At 38.4% G+C, this 21,927-nt stretch overlaps 1 protein-coding gene across 4 annotated transcripts in view; it reads left to right on the top strand.

The window, feature by feature from the left end:
- Window positions 1-16,994, top strand: part of GREB1 (growth regulating estrogen receptor binding 1) — a 77,236-nt gene extending 60,242 nt beyond the window's left edge. For 3 of the 4 annotated variants that reach the window (XM_072331839.1, XM_072331837.1, XM_072331838.1), the window contains 11 exons: window positions 3,345-3,447; window positions 4,607-4,765; window positions 6,179-6,321; window positions 6,655-6,816; window positions 7,871-8,075; window positions 8,696-8,870; window positions 9,406-9,624; window positions 11,172-11,307; window positions 11,774-11,974; window positions 14,308-14,446; window positions 15,208-16,994. In XM_072331839.1, coding sequence (XP_072187940.1) covers window positions 3,345-3,447; window positions 4,607-4,765; window positions 6,179-6,321; window positions 6,655-6,816; window positions 7,871-8,075; window positions 8,696-8,870; window positions 9,406-9,624; window positions 11,172-11,307; window positions 11,774-11,974; window positions 14,308-14,446; window positions 15,208-15,371 — 1,806 coding nt within the window. In that variant the 3' untranslated portion in view covers window positions 15,372-16,994. Of the gene's footprint in view, window positions 1-3,344; window positions 3,448-4,606; window positions 4,766-6,178; window positions 6,322-6,654; window positions 6,817-7,870; window positions 8,076-8,695; window positions 8,871-9,405; window positions 9,625-11,171; window positions 11,308-11,773; window positions 11,975-14,307; window positions 14,447-15,207 lie in introns of those variants that run through there. The other variant, XM_072331840.1, reaches the window with a different exon arrangement.
- Window positions 16,995-21,927: the final 4,933 nt, after the last annotated feature.

The raw sequence follows: 21,927 nt of genomic DNA, 5'->3' as shown, positions 1-21,927 counted from the left end.
AGAAGATTCAGCACCACTTGACCAACTGTCTGTGGACCATCAGAATGTTTTCTATGAATCAACTCTGGTTCGCAGACCACAGTCTGAAAACCACTGCTGTGGTATGTGAAGAACTATCTCACTTGGAAATTAAAGTATAAAAGCCTTATGGAATTATTTCCCCTTTTGCCATATTACTCCAAATGCGAAGATTGTTATCAGGTGGTAATTTCTAGAAACACGTGAGAATAATAAAGTCCTTCTAGTGCTCCTCATATCTAATGACTGGAACAAGCTAAAAATAAAAAGTCATTTTTCTTAGACCTGCTACAACAGCACCTTTGGATGACCTTTTTATGCATAAGCATGAAGACACGCATCTAATTTTTCTGACTGGATTCTCTCAGTCTCCAGTTCTTAGTTTGTTTTCAGTTTATTATAGATATCTATGGAAAATACAATTCAGTGATCAAAATCTTTTAACAGCTTCCACTCCCATAGGCACTATGGGTTTTTGACACAAAAGGTGAACTTTTATCTTCTGGAATTTTCTGTGGGAAGAATTTGAATTCATGTTCTGTCCTCTTGCTCTTGTAATCTACAATCTTCATGAATGAAGATCTGCAGAGTAAATGCATTCTTGGTATCTCACAAAATCATGCCTTGCTTTTAGGATGAAAATCGAAACCAAAATGCTAAATCTTTGATGGATCCACATTCATCATTTATTGGAAGTTTTCTCAAAATATGAGATTTTTGCAACTTAGTCTTCTGTGATTTTTCTCCTTCAAATTCTAATTCATCAGACTTCTATCTTTCAAATTCAGATACCCAGAGACAAATTAGAGTAATACTTCAATTACTTGACAAGGTATGACCCCCAGGTCAATTATCCTGCTTGCAGCATCTCTTTGTGGATGCCCCAGAAAAGTGATCCAAAAGAAGGGTGTTAACATATGAGACAAGAACTCTTTGGAGAGATCTGGCAACTGTGTGTAAAGAAAGATTCTCGGTACTTTCAAGCAAACAAAGACAGTCTGTACATTTCCATCTGGTCAAGTGATGGTACAGAAAAGACCAGAATCATAGAATTATATTATTGAGTTTAAAGGCATATTTACTTATCTGAGCATACTATACATTCAGATTTTCAAGGTTCTTCCCTTCTGGAGCAAACATTGATTGTCAAGTAGAAGTCATTTTTCCTTTTGAATCTTTTGCTCTCTACATGAACTGAGAAAAGCGTTCTGTATTTCACCGACTTATTTCTTCAGCAGAAAATGCAGGCAAATACATGAGTAAGGGGAGTCAAAGTAAGAATGTTGTCATGTTCAATTGGGGTTCTCTGCCTGCAGAGAAGCAGTCTGAAAATGAGATATTTCTGTCCGCTCCCACCAGCATTTTCCATACAGTGCTGCTAATACCTAGCAGTTCATAAAGCTCAGTACTATATTGTACAGTTTTCAGGTGACAGATAATGAAATTAGGTAAGATGTGATGCCTGGAATATCAAAAGTGCATATGTTTTAGTTTCCTGGTCAGGGACCAATATTTTTAATCCCGTGGTTTCCAGCATTTTCAATTTGTGACCCTACTGCTTTGTATATTTGAATCAATAGACAATTGCTACCTTTCATCTAAGTACCACTTAGGGTTACTCTGCTGACCCCAGATGTATTGTTGAAAACCACTGGTGGAAACCTGTTTCCTGAGCTAACAAAAAATGATTTTTGATAGAGCAAGTTTCTGAAGGGGAAATGTAAGGCTTTCAGCCTGTTGACAATTCCAAGAATACGTTTCAAACAGGTTAGGAATGACAGCTCTGTATTTTTGACAATTTCTCTCTCATTTGTTCACAATTACGGAGCTCTTAATCTGTCAGGCCACCTAATGTTTAATCAAAGGATGGTGGCAGGCATGTAAAAAGAGTATATTCATAATGGCATAGAAATGTAATCTCACCTATGAGAAAAATGTAGCAAATACATTCTAATAAAACAAAGTAGCATCAAAATTGCCACAAATGTGGAGAATAAAGAAGTTTTGCCTTGCTTACCAATAAACAACTATTTCATTGAAGTTTAGAGCTTTGTTCCAAGGTTTGTAGAAAGATTCTCATGAGTCTCAATGGGTTTTATATGAAAACTGAGACTGGGAACTAGAAACATTTCGTCTGTGAGTCTGTGCTCCAATGGAAAGTAACTTCTTCCTGTGTTACCCCTGGACAACGTGGAGTTGTGCGCTAACATAACACATGGTCTACGAGCTTATTTTACCCTCAGCAGGGAAAAGGGAAACCTTTTCTACCTTTTGCCAAACACTCATTCAAGTGCAGTCTGATTTACTGAGAGTAACAGGGATGAACTTTGACAAAAACAAACATTTACTTGCTCTTGTTCCATCTTCAAAGATTCAAGTGGTGAGAGAAAATGAAAAAAGCTACTTGAAATATGGGAAGTATTAAGTCCAGCGCTATTTGTAATTGTTCAGTTGCAGAAGGAGAGCATGTTGCAACTGATCTATCTGTTGACTTCACTCTCTATTCTACTGTCAGAGTGAAATGAGTTTGCAGATCTCTTTTTTTCCTCATTGAAACCCTTTCTATACTGCTTCCTTTTAAAGTGTAACAGCGTCATTTCCTCATGTGATCATCAATAAACTTTATACGAAAGACACTGAGCAATTAACTGAGTAAAACACTGTCTGTGGCTGAAAAAGCTACAAAAGGACAGCAAAACATTTGGGTGTAGGGAAGAGAAAATACATGTTTTGTGTTGGTGGGGTAGAAAAGTTCAAAGTAGCAAACAAAGTAATTTTAAAACAAGCTTTTAACAAGTATTTGAAAACACTGGAAGTACAATAATACCTTGTCAGCAAAAGAGGTAGAACAGTGCGTTATTATGTATGCCATGTCCTCTGGGAGTGGATGTGGCCTGGACAAGTTCTCCAGTAAAGGTTTGTCACTTCTTCCTTCAGGGTACTTCAACAGCACGCAGTGTGCTGATGAACTGTGCAAATACTAAAGAGTTGAAGTAATTGTTATTTTACATCATGTGGGTTGTTTTTAGAACATTTTATAAGTTTATGTGGATTTTTAAATGTTCATTGTGAATTTAGCAACTGTAAGAGAGAGAAAATTCAAGTTTGCTGCCTTATGTTTAGACCTGTGATACAAAATGCATTTTCCAAACTAACATCCTGCATGAAGAGCACAAAAACATCGCGCACTTAAGCATAAAAATTATGGTTAGGAATAGGAAAGTATAGAGATAAGCAAACACTAAATATTAATATTTGGTTTCACTTCAGCTGCAATTTCCAGATGAAAATGAAAGTTTTGTATTTTCTGATTTGTATATTTACAGATAGGGAAAACAGGTGCCTATCTGCAGTTCCTCAGTATTTTGTCCAGAATGCTGATCAGGCTGACAGAAGTGGATGTTTATGATGAGGAAGAAATCAACATTAGTAAGTTCTTGTTATAAATAATATAAACAAACACAGATATAATTAGCTTCAGGAGCATTTAGATACTTGTATTGATTCAAGCAGTATTTTCTTCTGCATATTCTATACTGTTCACCTTAACAATTCATTTAGGTAGTTGAAATATTTTTGGATTTCTTTGTGATCTTCAACTGATACTTAAGAATGTTCTAATATTTCACTCATCATTTAGAGTTTAGCCTTCCTCTCGGTAAGAAAACCACAAACCACTGTTTTTCTTGGTAAATAACTATCTGGATTTACGTACATTAAATGATATCCAGCCATCACTTTTAAGGTTAAAATTGGAATGAACTTCTGAGGCAAACTGCATAAAAACAATCAGTAAAACACTGACGCATTTGTATTGCCAGGAGTAACGTTATGTTTTCTAAATACATGAGACCACATGAAGAAAAAACAATTTCCTGCTTTTTAATAGCTAGTTTTAGTCTGAAATTCTAAAATTATCATTTACTCTCTCCTATTTCCAGATATGCAGCCACAGTAATTATGGATCAGCTGCATGGATAAATCATATAATGAAAGAATAGTTTAGCCTGGGAGCCCAAGGATAAGAGGACAACTTGATGGCCATTGAGTCCAGCATGGGGCTGAGCAGGAATCTAGGGAGGTTTGGTAACCTGGCTGGAAGGCCAAGCTCTGATGTTGTTAGCAACCAACTTGGCGATTTAAATCAAGATGAAATCACAAGTGAAAGCTGGGTGCCATCAGAAAAGAGGAGCATGAAGTAGCGTCTGTGCTTCAGAATCATAGCCTGACTCGTGCTGCATTAACTTCACTCAGCAGATGACATCTTTTCATGATGTTACTACACTTGTGTCATAAAATATTGCTCTGAGCAAAGTAGTTGTTCAAAATAACAGGCAAAATTTAAAAGCTGGTTTAGAGATCTACACAGATGAAGGGTTTATGTAGGCATGAGGAATACAGAATATAATGCCCTTCTATTGGAATTTCACCATCTGATTAATTCCATCTCAGTTCATATTTACTTTGGATTTTACCTATTGTAAGAGTTATATGCAAGAATTGTACGCATAGCAAAACATTCTATAATAATGAAAGGAATATTTGCAATTGTAATTCCATTAATTTTTATTTTTCAATAATTTTGTAGGCATAAAAGAAGAATCAGATCAATGCTACCATCAGCCTGGAGATACATGGCCAGATTTGGAGACATTAAAGAAGATCCCTTTTGACTATACTATCCATGACCCAAAATATGAAGATGCAAGTCTGATTTGTTCCAAGCTTCAGACTGTGAACAGTGAAGGTTAGAATTTGAAAAATCTATAATGTTACACATACATGCATTCATTTGGTTTTAACGGGTGAATCGTGTTGACTTTTAAACAGCGTAAAGCTGTCAGAATTGCATTTGACTAAATAATAATTGAAAAAAGATTTGTAGTTTGTTAGATGAAATACTAGATTACAAGCCTTATTAATATTTTATGGCATATTAAAGAGGTAGTCTCATTAAAAACACTCTGATCCCATAAAAAGTGAGTATTTTAATGTTTTCTATTGTAAAGTTGTTCAATTTGTAGCAATGAAGTGACTTATCTGTTATTTACGTACTTTATGTTCTTAGAGATCTTTACAGGTTTATTTGTTTTAGGTTTGGAAACGGTGATATGTATCTGTTCAGATTTGAATTCCTATAGTATTAAGGTGTAAATTAGTCCTCTGGACTCCTTTAATAATTCTTCATAAGAAATAAGCACTTCTAAAGTAAACTTTATCTAAAGTATGCATTTAAATTAGGGCATGTGGATTGCAGGCTACATGTGTTTGTGTCTCTCTGTGGGCTGTAACACTCATCTAGTGCACAAGCAAATAATAAATGAAAATGGCCAGGTGAAATAACTGTTTTATCTTACTGTGGTCCCATACATAAGCCAGCTGGACATATATAGGACTGGGTAGGATGCATCCAAGCATGCCAAGAGAGCTCACCAACATCACACCACCTTTAAAAGGTAACAACAATGGTTGGAGATCCCTGGTGGTTGAAAAAAGGCAAATATAATTGCCTTTCTTTTTCAGGACAAGAAGGAAGGTCAAAGCAATTACTGCCTATCCAGCCCACTCTCAGTCCCCAAAACAATTATGGATCCAACCTTCCTGCAACTCATGTCCAGGGCCATAAAGAACAGGACAGTGATTGAGAACAGCTAGCACAGAACAATCATAGGCAAATAATGACTGGCAAACCTAATTGCCTTTTATCATGAGATGACTGGCAGGGTGGGCAAAGGAAGATCATTGGTTTTATCTTGACTTCAGCGAGGTTTTTGTCAGTGTCTTTTGTAATATAATTGTAGCCAAAGTTGGAGAGAGAGAGTTTGGACAGGTCAATTGTGAAGTGCATAGGAATTGATTCAAATATGATGTGGCACATTCTGACTGACATCTACTTATGCATGGCAATACTTAGGGGCTGATAGTCAGGAAAATGCTGTTTAAGATTGCCTTTAATAACTCAATCAAAGGGAAACACTACAACCTCAGCAAGTTCATGGACTTACCACTACTATGCTCAGAATGAAATTATACTTTGTTTTGCCTGTATTTAATCTTGCCATCGTTCTATATTTTAATTAAAGTGACAGAAACAATTTGTCACAAGGGACATTCTGGCCTTGAATATATATTACATATATTTTGTTTCTGTTTTTAATAGACAGACCCGTTAGCAGAAGGCAGGAGGATATGTACACCCATCGTCAAACAACTAGAATGAGATTATCCAAGTACGCAGCGTATAACACCTACCATCACTGTGAACAGTGTCATCAGTATATGGGTTTCAATCCCAGATACCAGGTAAAGATTTCCAGACGTTAATATTTAGATCAGAAATTGAAGCAGACACAACAAAAACACAGTTTTGTGTTTATTCACTGTAGCTAAATTGACTTACAAGTTGTTTGTATGGATTAAAGAAAGAGCTAATTGATGGATTTTGTTTTGTCTTGAGGTTTGCCTGCCTTGACTAGACATCAGACCTGGGGGCTATAGAGTACCTATTCCTCATATAATCTGGGGCCTTCAGAAGGATGTTATGTTTTTGGTAATGTTATGAATGCATATTCACCACGGTGAGGAAATAATTTTGATGCTAACCACTGGAATAATCCTATTTTTTCCCATCCTCAGCTTTATGAGTCCACTCTGCATGCATTTGCCTTTTCCTATTCCATGCTGGGAGAAGAGATACAGCTTCATTTTATCATTCCAAAATCAAAGGAGCATCATTTTGTCTTCAGTCAACCAGGAAGACAATTGGAAAGCATGAGGCTACCACTAGTCACAGATAAGGTAGATGAATTATTATATTTGTGGCCATATATAGAAGAGAGACACGACAAACTTTAGGATTGATTGTAGGATTCTTTACATTTCTGATTGTGCTGTCAAGAGATGATAAGGACCTGATGCTAACCTTGTATTTTCTCCCAGAAAAAGAGACATGAAACAAAATTGCCAAGCTGCTAATAAGCTTTTACTTTTGCTCATTACCAGAGCTGTTTTTTTTTCACATTTACATTCTTATCTGAGGTTAAAGTTCTTTGGTTATGGGTTTAAAGTGTTGAAGTGAGAACAGTTTCAGCAGTTGGCCTCCAAGATGTGGTTTTGTTCATTTCCTTTTGCTTCTTTATCTGTTCATCCACTCCAAAATGGTGCCTGCAGCCTTAATACAAGCTTGAAAAGTGCTGTGAGATATAAACCTAGATTATAAAACTACTATAAAATATTTCTCTCAACACACTTTACTTAAATTTGTAGATCTTCACAGGAATTAAACCCATCATATTGTACTTTGACATTTTTAATGTGTAGTGCTTAATTGTGAGGACTGTGAAGAGGCATACTTTCATTTTGGGTCCCTAGCAGCTTTGGTAGGCATCAGGCTGAAATCAGTTCCTCAGACTGGAATAGTCATGGATGTTTGTAGAAACAGGACACTATGGAGATATACTATCAAACTTGGGAGTACCTATTTAAATGCATTCAGGTTGGGATGATAGCCAGTCAGAAGACCTACATTACAGTTTTGGACTAATATGTTTCTTACCATGTTCTGTCATATGGATCTGAACCCTTTTCTGGATCTAGCCTCAAAGTCCATGCATAGTTGGCAGTCAAAATTAGCAGTCGTATCCAATTCACCCCTTTCTCACCAGTCAGATAAGTTAGTAGATGAAGTTTTCTTTTTTCCAACTCTTATAAAAGTTGTTTATTTTCCCACTAGGATGATTTAAAATGTAGCAATGTAGTGAAGCTTAAACCAGTTTACTCTGTTGATGGACCTGGTTGTTCTTTAAACGTTATCCAGCTTAATACAGAAACTTACTCCTCTGTTTATTTACAGAGTGAAGATTTCATAAAAAGCCCCACTTTTACTCCCACAACTGGGCGTCATGAACATGGGCTTTTCAATTTATATCATGCAATGGATGGAGCCAGTCATTTGCATGTTTTAGTTGTCAAGGAATACGAAATGGCCATATATAAGAAGTACTGGCCCAACCATATTATGCTTGTTCTCCCAAGCATTTTCAACAGTGCAGGAGTAGGTAAGTGTGACATAAAAAAACACGGACATGTGACTTGGGCCCTTGAGGTGGTGCTATTCATCAGTGAAATGTAACCCTCCAATTCAGCTTCAGTTGTGTGTGTGGGAAAAATGAGATGGGTAAAGATTAATGAGCATACCGATGAGGTACATCTCTTAGGTAGATTCTGTTAATATATTATATGTGAAATATTCAGCAGCTTGCATTAGTGATGCAATTTGTAGACAGCAGTAGTGACAAGCACTGAGAATAGAGAGTCAAGAGAAATTGCTCCCATGGTGTTCAATTCATGTTAATCCACATTTCTAGATGTTTACAATAAGAGATGATAGCAGAGGCACTATCTGTTAGGTTAAAATGATCAGTCACTCAACCTTTCAGATATTAAGAAATCTTTATCATGGAAATCAGGCTACATTTTGCTTGCTTTCCAGTGGAGTTCTGTCAGTCATTACTTTGGCCAGAGATACATTATGTTGGCTTTGGGGAGTGTTAGGGCATTGAAGTCTTCAGACTGAGTCATACTCTGGAGTCCAGAAATCTTCCCTTCAAAAGGATTCCGAGTTAAAAGCAATTTCCACCCCTACTTTTCATCCTATGGATTATGTCCTTGGTTTCAGGTGCGGCACACTTCCTGATAAAAGAGCTGTCTTATCATAACTTGGAGCTAGAACGAAATCGGCAGGAGGAGCTGGGTATAAAGCCCCAGGATATTTGGCCTTTCATTGTCATTTCAGATGACTCCTGTGTTATGTGGAATGCAGTAGAAGTTGATTGTTCAGGAGACAGGAAAAGGTAAATAGAAGACCACATGCTTTTTCAGCTGATCTCTTTTAAGCTTACGCTGCATGCCAGTTTAAAAACAACATGTTTCATATTCCACTTTTACCCTGTGCAAGCAGAGCTTAATATTTGCCATTTGAAAACTCGCTTTCTACGATGATTAGTTCCTGAGGATTTAAGTGACCTGCAGCCTCTGCTGCGTAGTTTGACTCTGGTTCAAACTAGAACTGCAGATCTCAAGTTCTGTAAACAGTCCTTCATACACTGAGCAAACACAGACATTCACGTGTATTAATCCGGGTAACTTTAAAAGTCTGGAAATCTGAGTGAATACTTTGAAAGATCTGAGGTAAATTTCTGACCTGACATATCAGTCCCCCACCACATAAGCACCAATTAGTTTTAAATTTTGAGTTTACCCTGTAACGGGAGGTGAAAGGTTGCAATAAAGTCGTACAACGTTGAAGCTATCTACCTGGTAACTACTATGGGCTGCTGATTCTGATTATTCTCTCTGTATTTCAACACATTTTTCTAATTGCTGTAGTGACTATACATGGACCGAAAGGAATGTTTCCTTGAAGCACATTCTGCAGCGTATTGAAGCAACTCCTAATGTCACTCACTATGCCTTAATTGGGATGAGGAAATGGTCCAGTAAAACAAACACTGCTGAGATCAAGGAACCATTCTCCTGTTGCCATGTACATGATTTCATTATGCTAAATGTTGATTTGACACAGAATGTTCAATACAATCAGAACAGGTAAGTGAATCTGTAACATCTTTCAAAAGAGCGTTTTAAATTTGCTCCCATTCATATTTTGGTACAGAATGGTGCTCCCAGGCAGTCTAGTGGTATTATCTTATGAAGCATTATGAATTCCTAATGAAGAAAATGACAGTGCAATAAAATAAAATGATATGAGCATGGGCAGCAATGCTGAAAGGTCAGGAATGCCAGACCACATCATCCATTTCCTGCCTATGTCTTTAATCCATATTGCTGTATGTGGGTGCTGTTGATGTTGAAGCATTACATGACAGTCCAAACCTGAGCTGGCAAAGAAAAAGGTATATTTTAAAACACAGAGACACTGGGAGTCAGGGATAACAAGTATCCACATAAATATTGCTGAAATCAAAGAGCGTTTTCAAAACATATAATAAAATATCATTTTTCTTGTGGATATCTATTGTTGCAGTAAGTACTTGGCTGTTTTAAATCCAAGCCTTGAATGTTAATCCCACAGTTCTGCACATTATCCTGTTTGCTGTACAAATCTGTGTTCCAAATGGAGAACAGGCTGAATTCTCCAAAGGCCAGAGGATCTGAATGTTGTCAGCTTTAGAAGTTTACCTTCTGTTCCATCTTAGTGTTGAAATAGGTCAAATTTAGCTTAAGGATATTTGGCCTCATTCTGCTTGCTTTATTCCTCTGTCTCAGAAGTTCCGTTGGATTAAGAAAAGAGTCTTTGTCTTCAAATAATTTTTTTCTCTACTGTAAAATTGCATTATTTCTGTAGGGGAATATAAAACAAAATTACTGGATATCACAGAATCACAGAACTGCAGGGACTGAAGGAGACATCTAGAGTCCATTGAGTCCAACCTTCTGCTATAGCAGGTTTCCTACAGTAGGTTACACAGGAGAGCATCGAGAAGGTTCTTTAGTATCCCCAGAGAAGGAGGCTGTCTGTGCAGCCTGTTCCAGTGCTCTATCACTCTCATGGCAAAGGTTTTCCTCAAGTTTGCATGGAACTTCCTGTGTTCTAGTTTGTGCCCTTTGCCCTTTGTTCTATTGTCAACAACAGATATTCGTATTCTAAAGGAAAAATGATTAGGCAGACTTCTTTGCATTTGACAGATCAAATGTAGGGTCTTTTCCATTTCCTTGGAAGTCAAATTAATTAATTTCATTGACCTTATTTTGGTCAAGGAAATCTGTGTATATTTTCTCCATGACTGCATTATCGTACCGAGAGGCAAAGAAATGTTTTAACTCCTGGGTCATTTCCCTGGCATTTTGCTACCTTCCTCTTTCCATTTCTCACTATGTTTCTGGTTGTTTCACTCCCCAATAGTTCCCTCCCTCATTCTGATCTTCCTGAACTCATTCTGATCATTGCCTCTGGCCTCACTTATTATGACAAAGCTGAAGTCTCTTTCTCTGACTGATTACTACTAAATGAAGTGTTGGTATGTTTGACAGCTCTCCTTCATATGGTACTGATCAAAGGCCCTGAGTGCTTGTACTTGTTAGTCTGTGATGAAAAGCCTTCCTCTGAAGTGCCGTGATTTTATTCTTCCTAGATTTACCTGTGATGATGTTGATTTCAACTTGCGTGTCCACAGTGCTGGCCTTCTCATCTGTCGGTTCAATCACTTCAGTGTCATGAAAAAGCAAATCACAGTAGGAGGACAAAGATCCTTCCACATTAAGTCTAAGGTGGGAATAGACACCTATTCTTCCTTGTTTACATTTTGTTTTCCATTTTGTACCCTGTAACCAGGAGAGCTGAGATATTAATAGTTCATCATTCAGTTGCCATTAATGGGGTATGTTTAGTTCTTTTTTTTCCTAAAATCCAATTTTCGAGATTACCCAAAATATCATTTTACAGTATAGACAACCATTCACTGTAAGTTTATAGTACTGATTACTCATCTTCAGCTGGTTTCATCTTTAGGAGTACTTTGGTATCAAAGAAGAAACCTTTAAGTCTCTATGAACAAATACAGTTATTTGAATCTCTCAACATCTTTAGTAGCAGATATGTTTGTCTAAATGACTTTTCTCCTTACGTAAGTCTTAGATTTTTGGATTGAGATGTGTTTTATACAAACCAGAATTCAGATAAATGCAAGATGATCGATCAGGATTAATCTGTGCCAGAAATATTTTTTCCTCATAGGTATCTGACATTCCAGTTTCAATCTCACCTGCTCAATACATTTGTGCTCCTGACAGCAAGCATACCTTCTTGGCAGCACCTGCTCAGTTACTCCTAGAAAAATACCTCCAGTATCACAGCCATCGCTTCTTCCCCCTCTCACTGAAGAATTATAGACATCCAGTGCTCTCTGTGGACTGTTACCTCAACTTAGGACCGCAGGTATGAAACAAACTAATCTTTAATTAGCTTTAGTTTGTTGATGGATGTTTGTTGATGGACAGACTTGGAGAGGTGTGGCTGGAAAGCTGCTTGATGGAAAGGGACCTTGGTGTGCTGATGGACAGTTGGCTGAATATGAGCCAGCAGTGTGCTCAGGTGGCCAAGAAAGACAATGGCATCCTGGTTTGTATCAGGAGTGGTGTGGTGAGCAGGACTAGGAAAGTCATCCTGCCCCTGTACTCAGCATTGGTGAGGCCTCACCTCGAGTACTGTGTCCAGTTTTGGGCACCTCAGTACGAAAAGGACATGGAGGTACTGGAGCAGGTCCAGAGAAGGGCAACGAGGCTTGTGAAGGGCTTGGAGAATAAAACCTATGAGGAGAGGCTGAGGGAGCTGAGGATGTTTAGTCTAGGGAAAAGGAGGCTGAGGAAGGGAGACGTTATCACTCTTTTCCAGTATCTGAAAGGTGCTTACAGTGAGAGTGGGGCAGGTCTCTTCTCACTGGTGACAAGCAACAGGACGAGGGGAAATGGCCCCAAGTTGCTCCAAGGTAAGTTTAGGTTGGACATTAGGAAACACTTCTTTACAGAAAGGGTAGTTAAGTACTGAAGTAGGCTCCCCAGGGAGGTGGTTGAGTCGCTGTCCCTGGATGTGTTTAAGAGCCGTTTGAATATGGTGCTCAAGGATATGATTTAGCAGAGGGTTGTTAGAGTTAGGGCACTATGGTTAGGTTAGGCTGTGGTTGGACTTGATGATCTTCAAGGTCTTTTCCAACCTGGGTAATTCTATGATTCTATGATTCTATGATATCTTCACAACACAGCTTTCAAATAAGCAGATATTAGAACCCTGTGGTGTTAAATTCCTGGTCTTGTAGGGAGATGTTGGGTGAAACTACAAATAAAGTACATGGAAAGCAATATCGGATTTGTCTAATAAAGTTTGTGAGTGGTATTAGATTTTTAACTATCATGCAACACTTTTTTTTTTTTAAAGTGTTTTCCCAGTCTACTGTAATTTGGTCCTTCCTGCATGAAATATCTTCCACAAGAGTTTTACAAATATTAGCTAGTCCTTAGAAAGCACTTCAAGATACAAAAGTGTTAGTCCACTTTTGACTAACAAGCTGAGTCAGAGAAGCAAATATCAAGATACACAGTGAGTCTGGGAGAGGCTGACATTAGCATTCAAGAGCTGTTGGCTTTCCCCAGTGGCTTTGGACCTAAAGCCAAGGTTATATTTAAATACAAATGTAGGTCATGCAGAAGTGCAACAGTAAGGGGCTGATTTTCGCTGATTTATTTTTATCTTTTCACTTGACTTAAGTACTTAATGAAAATCAGTCTTGCTGCATTTACTACCTTAACTTCTTTACCAAAACAGCTGTGTAATGAACTTCCAATCTGTGCTACTCCCAGAACATTTTGATCTGTCTCTTCCAGTCATTTCTGGCTGAGCTTCTATAGGTTCCCACCATGCCTGGAAAAACAAAGTCCATGGAAGGGCACTGCTCTGTTGGTATCTTCATCCACTGCATCATTTCAGCTCGAAACCATTCTGCACATGAAATAAGTGAAATTAAGTTCTGGAATTATTATCTGAGCTAGTGTATGATACAGTAGGGCTGAAGGAATTATTGAATCTATATTATGCATAAATAGGGACCCCTTGTTCCAGTTTCTCTTGCTGCGGGTCAGTCTTCCTCCAATGAATCATGCTGATTTCTGTTGGATGTAGGACTGCCCCAAGTAGAAAAGTTACTTTGGAAGCCCAGTCATATGTAGAGTATTCCTTAACTTCAAATTTACAAAACCTGAAAGGATGCCATATATATTCCTAGCTCCCACTGGAATAGGGGATTTGTAATGGAAAAAGTAATTAGACAGCAGGAAACCTCATGCAATTATGTAGATGCACAACTATACTGATTTTTTATCCTTTTGTTATGTAAATGGCATTAGACCTTTCTATAGGGTTCTTCTTGTGTTGGACTGTGCAGTTACTGTATTTATGTTTGTGTACATAAACTGTGCTGCACCTGTCACAGAGTTATGGCTGTGGGGAGCCATCATTACTGCAGCTTTCAAACCTTTCATACCTCAACCTCATGATTATAGTAGTAATGAGTAATTATGACTAATGAATAGTTACAGGTACTGCTTTTAGATTGCTTTTTAATAAGGAGAGGAATTGTTACAAAGGAACAATAAGGATCATGATGTTTGGAGTTGGAGAGCAAGTCTGAGGGTGGATCAGGTGCAAATACTGTCAGGTTGATATGAAGAAACATGAAGAAAGCTAATCTCTATGTCTCTGACCCCTCTCCCAATCAGATTGCAGTTTGCTATGTGAGTTCACGGCCTCACTCTCTGAATATCAGTTCCTCTGGCTTGACGTTCAGTGGTCTCCTGCTATACCTCTGTGACTCCTTTGTTGTAGCTAGCTTTTTGAAGAAGTTCCATTTTCTTAAAGGTGAGCCTCAACAGTTCTATTACAGGGAAGTATATGACACAGTCTCTGGAAATCTGGGGGAAAAAAAAAAGGGAAAAGTACCATTGAGTTTAGATTTTATGTGAAAAATTGTGCATGTAAATGTGTATATTTATATTTGTGTTTATATGCCCTACCATCTCTGATATCTGATGGTTGATCTGTAGCAATGTTAAGAGTTCTGCAGATAGGGAAACAGTGTTTGGTCCATATTGCTATGCATAATGTACACACATAATAATGTGTGTATGTTGAAATGGTATCAGCATGCCAGTCAAAACAGTTCATATTAGATCATTTCTGGTCAGCAAAGCACACGGAGCTTAATTAGCCATGGTGGGGATTGGCTTGTGGTGTGTTTTGTTGAGTGAGGGTTTCACTTAATAAAGTAATGATCAGCAGAGCTAGAACAGTAATGGATGTAAGGAATTGCCTTGTTTTCTGTCACCACCCTCTTCAACTTGGCAGATTTGACTTTTCTTACTCCAGAGAGAAGGAATGTATTGCTAGTCCTATATATTAGATGAATACTATATATCTCAGGTTACAGAAGAAGATCCTGATAAACAGGGAGCTGATGATAGCTCTCCAAAAGCCCTAAATGTCTTAGTTTTCACACAAGAGTACCTGTAGCTCCTGTTTTGGAAGTGGTGGAAATTCCTCTTGCTAAGAGGCGGTGGGAGATGGGTGATTTGAGAACAAAGGTGATACTCATATGAGTTTCTTACTGACTGTTTATTTAGGTGCCACCCTGTGTGTTATTTGTCAAGATCGGAATTCTCTTCGCCAGACTGTTGTCCGTCTGGAGCTGGAAGATGAATGGCAGTTTCGACTGAGGGATGAATTCCAGACTGCCAATGCAAAAGAGGACAGACCACTTTTCTTCCTGACTGGACGACATATTTAATAGAAACTAGACACTTTTCCTGAATAACTAGGGGGAAAAAAAGGAAAAAAGAATGATACCAGAGACTAATTGCCACCATCTCGGAAAATGGCTATTGAGAGGCTCTGCTTTCTGAGAAACAGGACTGCTCGCCATTGTCTATTAGAATCAATTTATCCTCTTATTTCCAAACACTGAAAGTGAATTTTCTAATTTAATGGTCTGATGGAAGTAATTCTTGATTCCTGGGAAAGACGCAGAAACTCATTATTCCTCCTGGCAGCAAAAAGGAAATCAATGAATGCAATTTCTTCTGATGCCAAAAAAAAGACTCACATGCAAGTTGATAAGCAAGAGGTTTAGAAAAGTTGCTGTTCATCCCAGAAATAGGAAATGTAAATGTAGGAACAGATTCTGATTTTCTTTTACAAATCTTATTTATCTAACAGTTGGCACAAGGCAACAGGAATTGTTACAGTCTTGTAGTATATTGCTCTTGATTGATCCAGGTAGGCTTTTTAATGAAGAAATGTAAAGTATAACTCTTAAAGAATGGGAGCCCAGTTGGAGTCTAATTTTTTTTATCAGGTGCCAGCTGGGTAGTTTTAGTACACGGGAATCTTGGGATGGAAGCATAATCATGTCTGATTTTTATAGCATAAAGAAGAGCCAAGAAAGTAGATTTAACAATGAAATCAGAACATTTAAACATGAAAATGAAATTGCCTGGCACAATTGAGAACACCAAATGGTGAGATTTACATGCAAGTGATTTTTACATCTAGATTACATTGATGTTTTTGGTTTCTGACTAAATTGTTGCACTGCCTACAAACTTCAAGCTAGGTCCAGCGCATTCAAGACAGCAGATCAGATGGTTCTGAAACCCTCCTAATACACTTACTGGGGATATTTTCTTTCCTAAGTGCATAAAAAAAGTGAGAAAATAGAGACTATGTCTCTGAGGAATTTAGGTGACCATATAAAAGCATGTTCTGGAAAGGCACCAGGCATCACAGTATTTTTGTGTGCACTAAACATGAAGTCAGTGATCACAATCCTTGTTCAGGTTTTTGGAAGTATTCTCTAAGTTTCAAATTTCATGTTTATTTTTATAGAATCTGTGTAAACTTCGTTCAGTCTGGATGCAGGAAGGGTAAGTATAGACAATGCCAGGAAGTGTCTGATATTCGGACAGTCTATCTTGCTGAATACACCAATGAGAGTATCATTGATTTTATATTAATGAAATGCCATTAAGTACCTGAAGCCTTTACAGTATCGGTCTTGAAATGATGACATGAATATGACTGTGTCAAAGAGCAAACTTTGTAATGTTTACAAGGAAAAGGTAATTTCAGTAACTATGAGAGACTTGACTGTGATTTACAAGAGACAGACCGCTATTTACAAGATAACTGGTAGAAATCAGTGCGCTTATGTGTTTCATTTTTTCTTTCAGAGTGAGGTTGGCTTTGTTGAAGTTTTGGGAAGGAAGATGGACATTGTCTTATGTAAATAGTATCACGTGTGCAGTTTTCAGTTGTTGGTTAGTTAATTTAAACTTTTTAAAGGAATGTGACATTCATGTCCATACCATCCTTTATAAATAAAGTCAATACTGCATGGATATCTGTCTTGATGGTGTATGGCACTGGAGGGTTGGAAGAGGAAAAAGGTTGGTTGAGAGGAGCTAACATGATGAAAGAATTTCCTGAACTGACCAAGAGAAAATACAGTGTCTTTTAATGGTCTAAAGTATAACATAGCCTTGAAAGTACACGAGTCTTTAAAAGAACTGTGGACTAAAGGCAGAAGTTTGAAATCTCCCTTCTTGTAACCAAATGCTCCAACTATTTCTGCCAAATGTCTGTAAACTTTTCTTATGTTTTAGATGTGAGATGATTTGTTTTGCAAGTCCTTAGACAGGCATTTTCTCCATGAATCAACCTGTCCAATGAAAAAAAGGCCTAAATAAAAGGTATTTTATTGAAACCAGAAACTTTACAATTCTGCTTTCAGAGAAGGGGACTTTGCACAGCAAAATTTCGGATTATTCACTGTAGTCTTAAGAATTTATTTCAGAGAAAATGTATGTGTTTTTTTATTTTATAAAGGAAGTGTTAGAGAAATATGGTACTGTCCAGCATATTCATAACCAAATTCTTGCTTTTCTAATAACATTTTAATATATTTAGTTTGCTGAAATGTTAAGAAGGAGAAACAGGAAGAAGTATCCAGAAATTAGAGGAGCAAGCATGATTCACAGTAAGCTTCAGAAACACCACAGTGTTGAGAAAATCAGTGTGCTTTCCTTACCAGTCCAGCCTTGTGCATGTCTCCATAAAGTTGTTGACCAGTCTGTATACAGTGCTTCTCTAGATGTTACACTGATAAAATACAGATTCATTGCTGTGGCTGTCAAGGTTCTTCAAACCTTCATGGCGCTGCAAACCTTTACAGCACTACAAAAGCTTGAGTGTGCTTTGACTCTGTCTTCATGGAATTATCCAGCATTCACCCATGTTCCATGCTATTCTACTTGTGTTCAGCTCTACTAGCAGCGGGTAAACCTTCTGAAATGATCACAAGCTCAAAGATTTTCACCAAATACCTGCAAGTTAAAAACAAAACAAAACAAAATCATTTAAACTTCTAGTATGGACAGGTAGGTTTTTAGTTTTTGGATTTGTTTGATTGTTATGAAACAATTCCCTGCAGTAATTAAAGTAGTTGCTGGCATTTGGCATTCTCGGTTCTGTACCCTGGTTTGAACAGATCATTTGAAGTATGAAACAGAGGTAAATTCATCGGAGGTGTCTGAACATCATTTATTAGGTTTACTTGTTCAGATTTAAGGTGCTGATATTCAGAGGCAGAAACATTATGAAAATGCAAAACACTGTAACTGTGTGTTTATTTAAAGGTTTTCTGTGTGGAAAAGATTACTCCTTTTCAACTAAGTCATTATTAAATTTTGGAAATGTCAGTAGAAAACAGCCTACTTAAAATATTCAGTAACCTGAATTGCTTTGTGTACATACCAAGTGAATGGGGAAAAGCTTAAAAGTAATTCCAGAAAGGCGTGTTTACTTTATTGCTGCTGTAGCATTCCTCATTCAAAATTGTTCTTATCTGTGAAATTAAAATATCACTAAATCAGATGAGAATAAAAAAACATCACATCCTTTCTTAGCATTCTCCTTCGGTTCAAAGTTACTTGCTCACTGTACCCTCTCTACAGGATAGGGTTCTCAGGACCAGGCCTCACCAGATGTATTTCTGTTCTGTGACCAAGTGCAACATTCTCCATCAGTGAGTACATATATAAATATTCACATATGTAGTGAAACTGGCTTGAACTGCCCATTTTCTAATGAGGCACATCCTGCTGTAAGAGCAGAACATGCAACTCCTTGTGTGACGTAAACACATTTGCTTCCCATCGTAGGGAAGCTAGGTGCACAATATGGCAAAAGAGCACAGCATTTTGTTAACATGGTGCTGAGTGGTGGTGGTGGCTGAGTCAGGGAGTACAGCTCTCCAGAGCTCATCCAAAAGTTTCTTCATTCTTGGTATAGTTTACATGCTAAACTCCCTCAGACTGTCAGCTATCGAGCACAGAGATAATGAAAGATTTTGTATTCAACCTGGGCTCTGAGGTGACACAGTGATGCAGATTAACAAACAAGATAAATAACATCCTGTCTGATTGAGTGGGACTGGCATCCCTTGACATACACAGGGCAGCAACATTTTTGTGCTGTGTGTTTTTACCACAGGCGCATTTGGAGGGTTGAGAACCCAAGTCCCAGCTCCTCTCTTGTCTTACCTTTGTGAGAGGGAATTATTTACTGTCCATCACAGTCAGTTCTGTGAGAAAAATTGGCCTGTACTCATTAAGCAAACAGATCATTTAGTCTTTCTGACTTTGTATGTGGCAAGAAGATAGAGCTCTCCATCACATGGATTGATGTGATAATGTTGTAAGAAACAAAAGGCAAAAGGGAACTGGCAGTGTGCTTTTACTGACTTTCATCCAGCCTCTACATTCTTCTCGAGCGCCTCCCATGCTTGCTGTCTCAGTCAGCTACTATTATCACAGACAGTATTGTAATCATGTTCTGTACTGTGTGTCAGAGGGTGAAGCATTTTGTGATTCAGCTTTGCAACAGACAGTATCCAAATATAGAGAAGGTTACTGGGAAGGTGACATTAGATTCCTTCTAACCATCCTCTCTCCATTATCAAAGCGTACTTCACAAGCACTTGGGCACTGATGTCTGGCATTTGAATAGCATGGGCATTACAGATGACATGAACACTACAGGATGTAAGGGATTTCAGCATTCTTCCCCTAATAAGCACCTCCTGGTGTGATGGGGAATGTACAGATCTCAGCTCCCACGCTGCATCTCACAGCAGCAGCTGAATCTCACAGCAGCAGCTGAATATATCAAAGGCAGATCTGTGATGCTCTGTGGTGATGTGTGTTGGTCATATATAGTGAAAGAAGTACGAGAGAAACAGACTCGATCTGTAAGGCTTAGGGTTACAGAGGTTCACAAGGTGGAGAAGTGGGGATACAAACAGAGGCAGCAGAACCTTGGTGTCTGCCCCTCGGCAGTCTGCCTTGGTAGTTCGTCAGCTTTCACCAGAATAATGTGAGAAGTAAAATGTGTTATTCTTTCCTTTTTCCTATCTCCTTAAGGACACAGCTCTTCAGTAAAAAGGAAAAATAATTCCACACATTCTCTGCCTGTTGACTTTCCATCCTTTATTCCTGCTCCAATTTTCACCTGAAAAAAAAAAAAACAGCAGTTCTGGTCAGTGCTTTTATAACATTTCCAGTCCTGTCTTGGCAGCTCCAGAGGCAGTCATGGATAATTGTAGAGGATGCAGCTCAGGGAGTTTTGAGGCATAGCCAGGCTGCTGGCATTGCTCAGTGTTGACATATTATTCAGTAAAAGAAAGGGAAGATGTCAAAGACGACAGAAGAGTGAGAATTCTGTTCAATAAGAAAAAGAGATTTGAAATCAACTTCCATGGTTTTAAGAATAAAGGTTTAATAAAGCTGCCCAGGGAGGCGGTGGAGTCACCAGCCCTGGAGCTGTTCAAGAACCATGGAGATGTGGCACTGAGGGATGTGGTCAGTGGGCACGGTGGGGATGGGTTGGTGGTTGGACTAGATGACCTTAGTGATCTTTTCCAATCTTAATGGTTCTACGATTCTATGATTTGTATTAAAGTTTTGTTTGAAATCCTCAAAAACAAGCAAACAAACAAACCCTGACATATTTGTTCTGCATTTTCTTAGTTATATAAGCAGAAGGAAACGTCTTTCTACTTGTTGCATCGCTGATGTGTTGACTGAGCGCTTAAACTCTGAACATCTTAAGGAGGACTGTTTTGGCAAAGTGCACACTGATGTGTTATAGAGAAAGTGTAGCAGCATTGTTAACAGCAGCTTAACAATCTCCTTTTTTTCTTAGAAACAACAGTGATATGATATGAAAGTGAGTTTGGACTTGTTACTGCCTGTAAGGAGCCAGTAGGGACTTAGTAACTGTGTTGAGAACAGGCTATTGCAGTTACAGGATCCTGTGCCACGCAATACTTAAGCAGCAGGTCATTTTGCAGTTGCACAGAACCTGGGTTTGGTGATGGTGCCATTTCTTTCTATTTGAATTTTATTTTCATAAATGCCCGTGGTGTATCAGATGTAAATGTGTCCTACACAAAATGGTGCCTGTGCTGGGACATGTTAGCAGCCCTGTGTGCTACTCTGAAGTTCCCCACTGGGGATATGTTTGGGCCAAATATGCAGGACCTTGCATCCTACCTTTGTCATGTGTCTTTCATTGCTTGTTCTCCTTGGCATCTATATAATTAAAAAAGTCCAAGCTCTATTGCTATATATTACTTAATCTCCTTTTCTTTCCCTTGCAAGAGCTCCTCCTTACCATTCTTCCAGAGGAGGTTTTCATTCTGTGGGCTCTCGGGACCTCATATAAACCTCCTGATGTCCCTGTTTGATCACACCAGGTGTTGTGAGATGTGCTAGATCTGGTAGGTGGTGGTTCTGCAGAGGAGAAGCAGCACAGGACTGCGGTGAGGCTTCTTGGTGTGGTGCAGCAAGGTCCTGGGGCTCCTTACCTGTGTGTGCCCAGAGGCACAAAGCGGAGGGTCGTCTTCATACAGTCCCTATTTCAGGGGCTTATTAATTGCCATGGGTGTTTAGGAGATAAAACACAGAAAGCGGTGAACAGCAGTTCCATATGCCTTGTTCTCAGCAACTACAGCATTGTGAGAAGGCTGGAGAAAGTTCGACTTCTAGGAGAGTGATCCTGTCCCAGAAAAGCAGAGCTGTGACTGTACTTAAACATATCCTAAATTAATCTTAAAGTTGAAGAACTATCCTGTTAAAATACAAAGGCATTATCTTATCAGTTCAGAAAATAAAGTTCACACCAAGGCTTCCATGAGATAATGTTTCCATTTTAAATATTCTGGGATGATTACAAACGTTTTGTTCCCCCTCCTCCCCCCCCTTCTCATGACAGAGCACTTACAGATG

This window comes from Excalfactoria chinensis, chromosome 3, assembly GCF_039878825.1.
Source record: "Excalfactoria chinensis isolate bCotChi1 chromosome 3, bCotChi1.hap2, whole genome shotgun sequence".
Taxonomy (NCBI): Eukaryota; Metazoa; Chordata; class Aves; order Galliformes; family Phasianidae; genus Excalfactoria; species Excalfactoria chinensis.
This window is presented reverse-complemented; position numbering and strand designations above follow the sequence as displayed.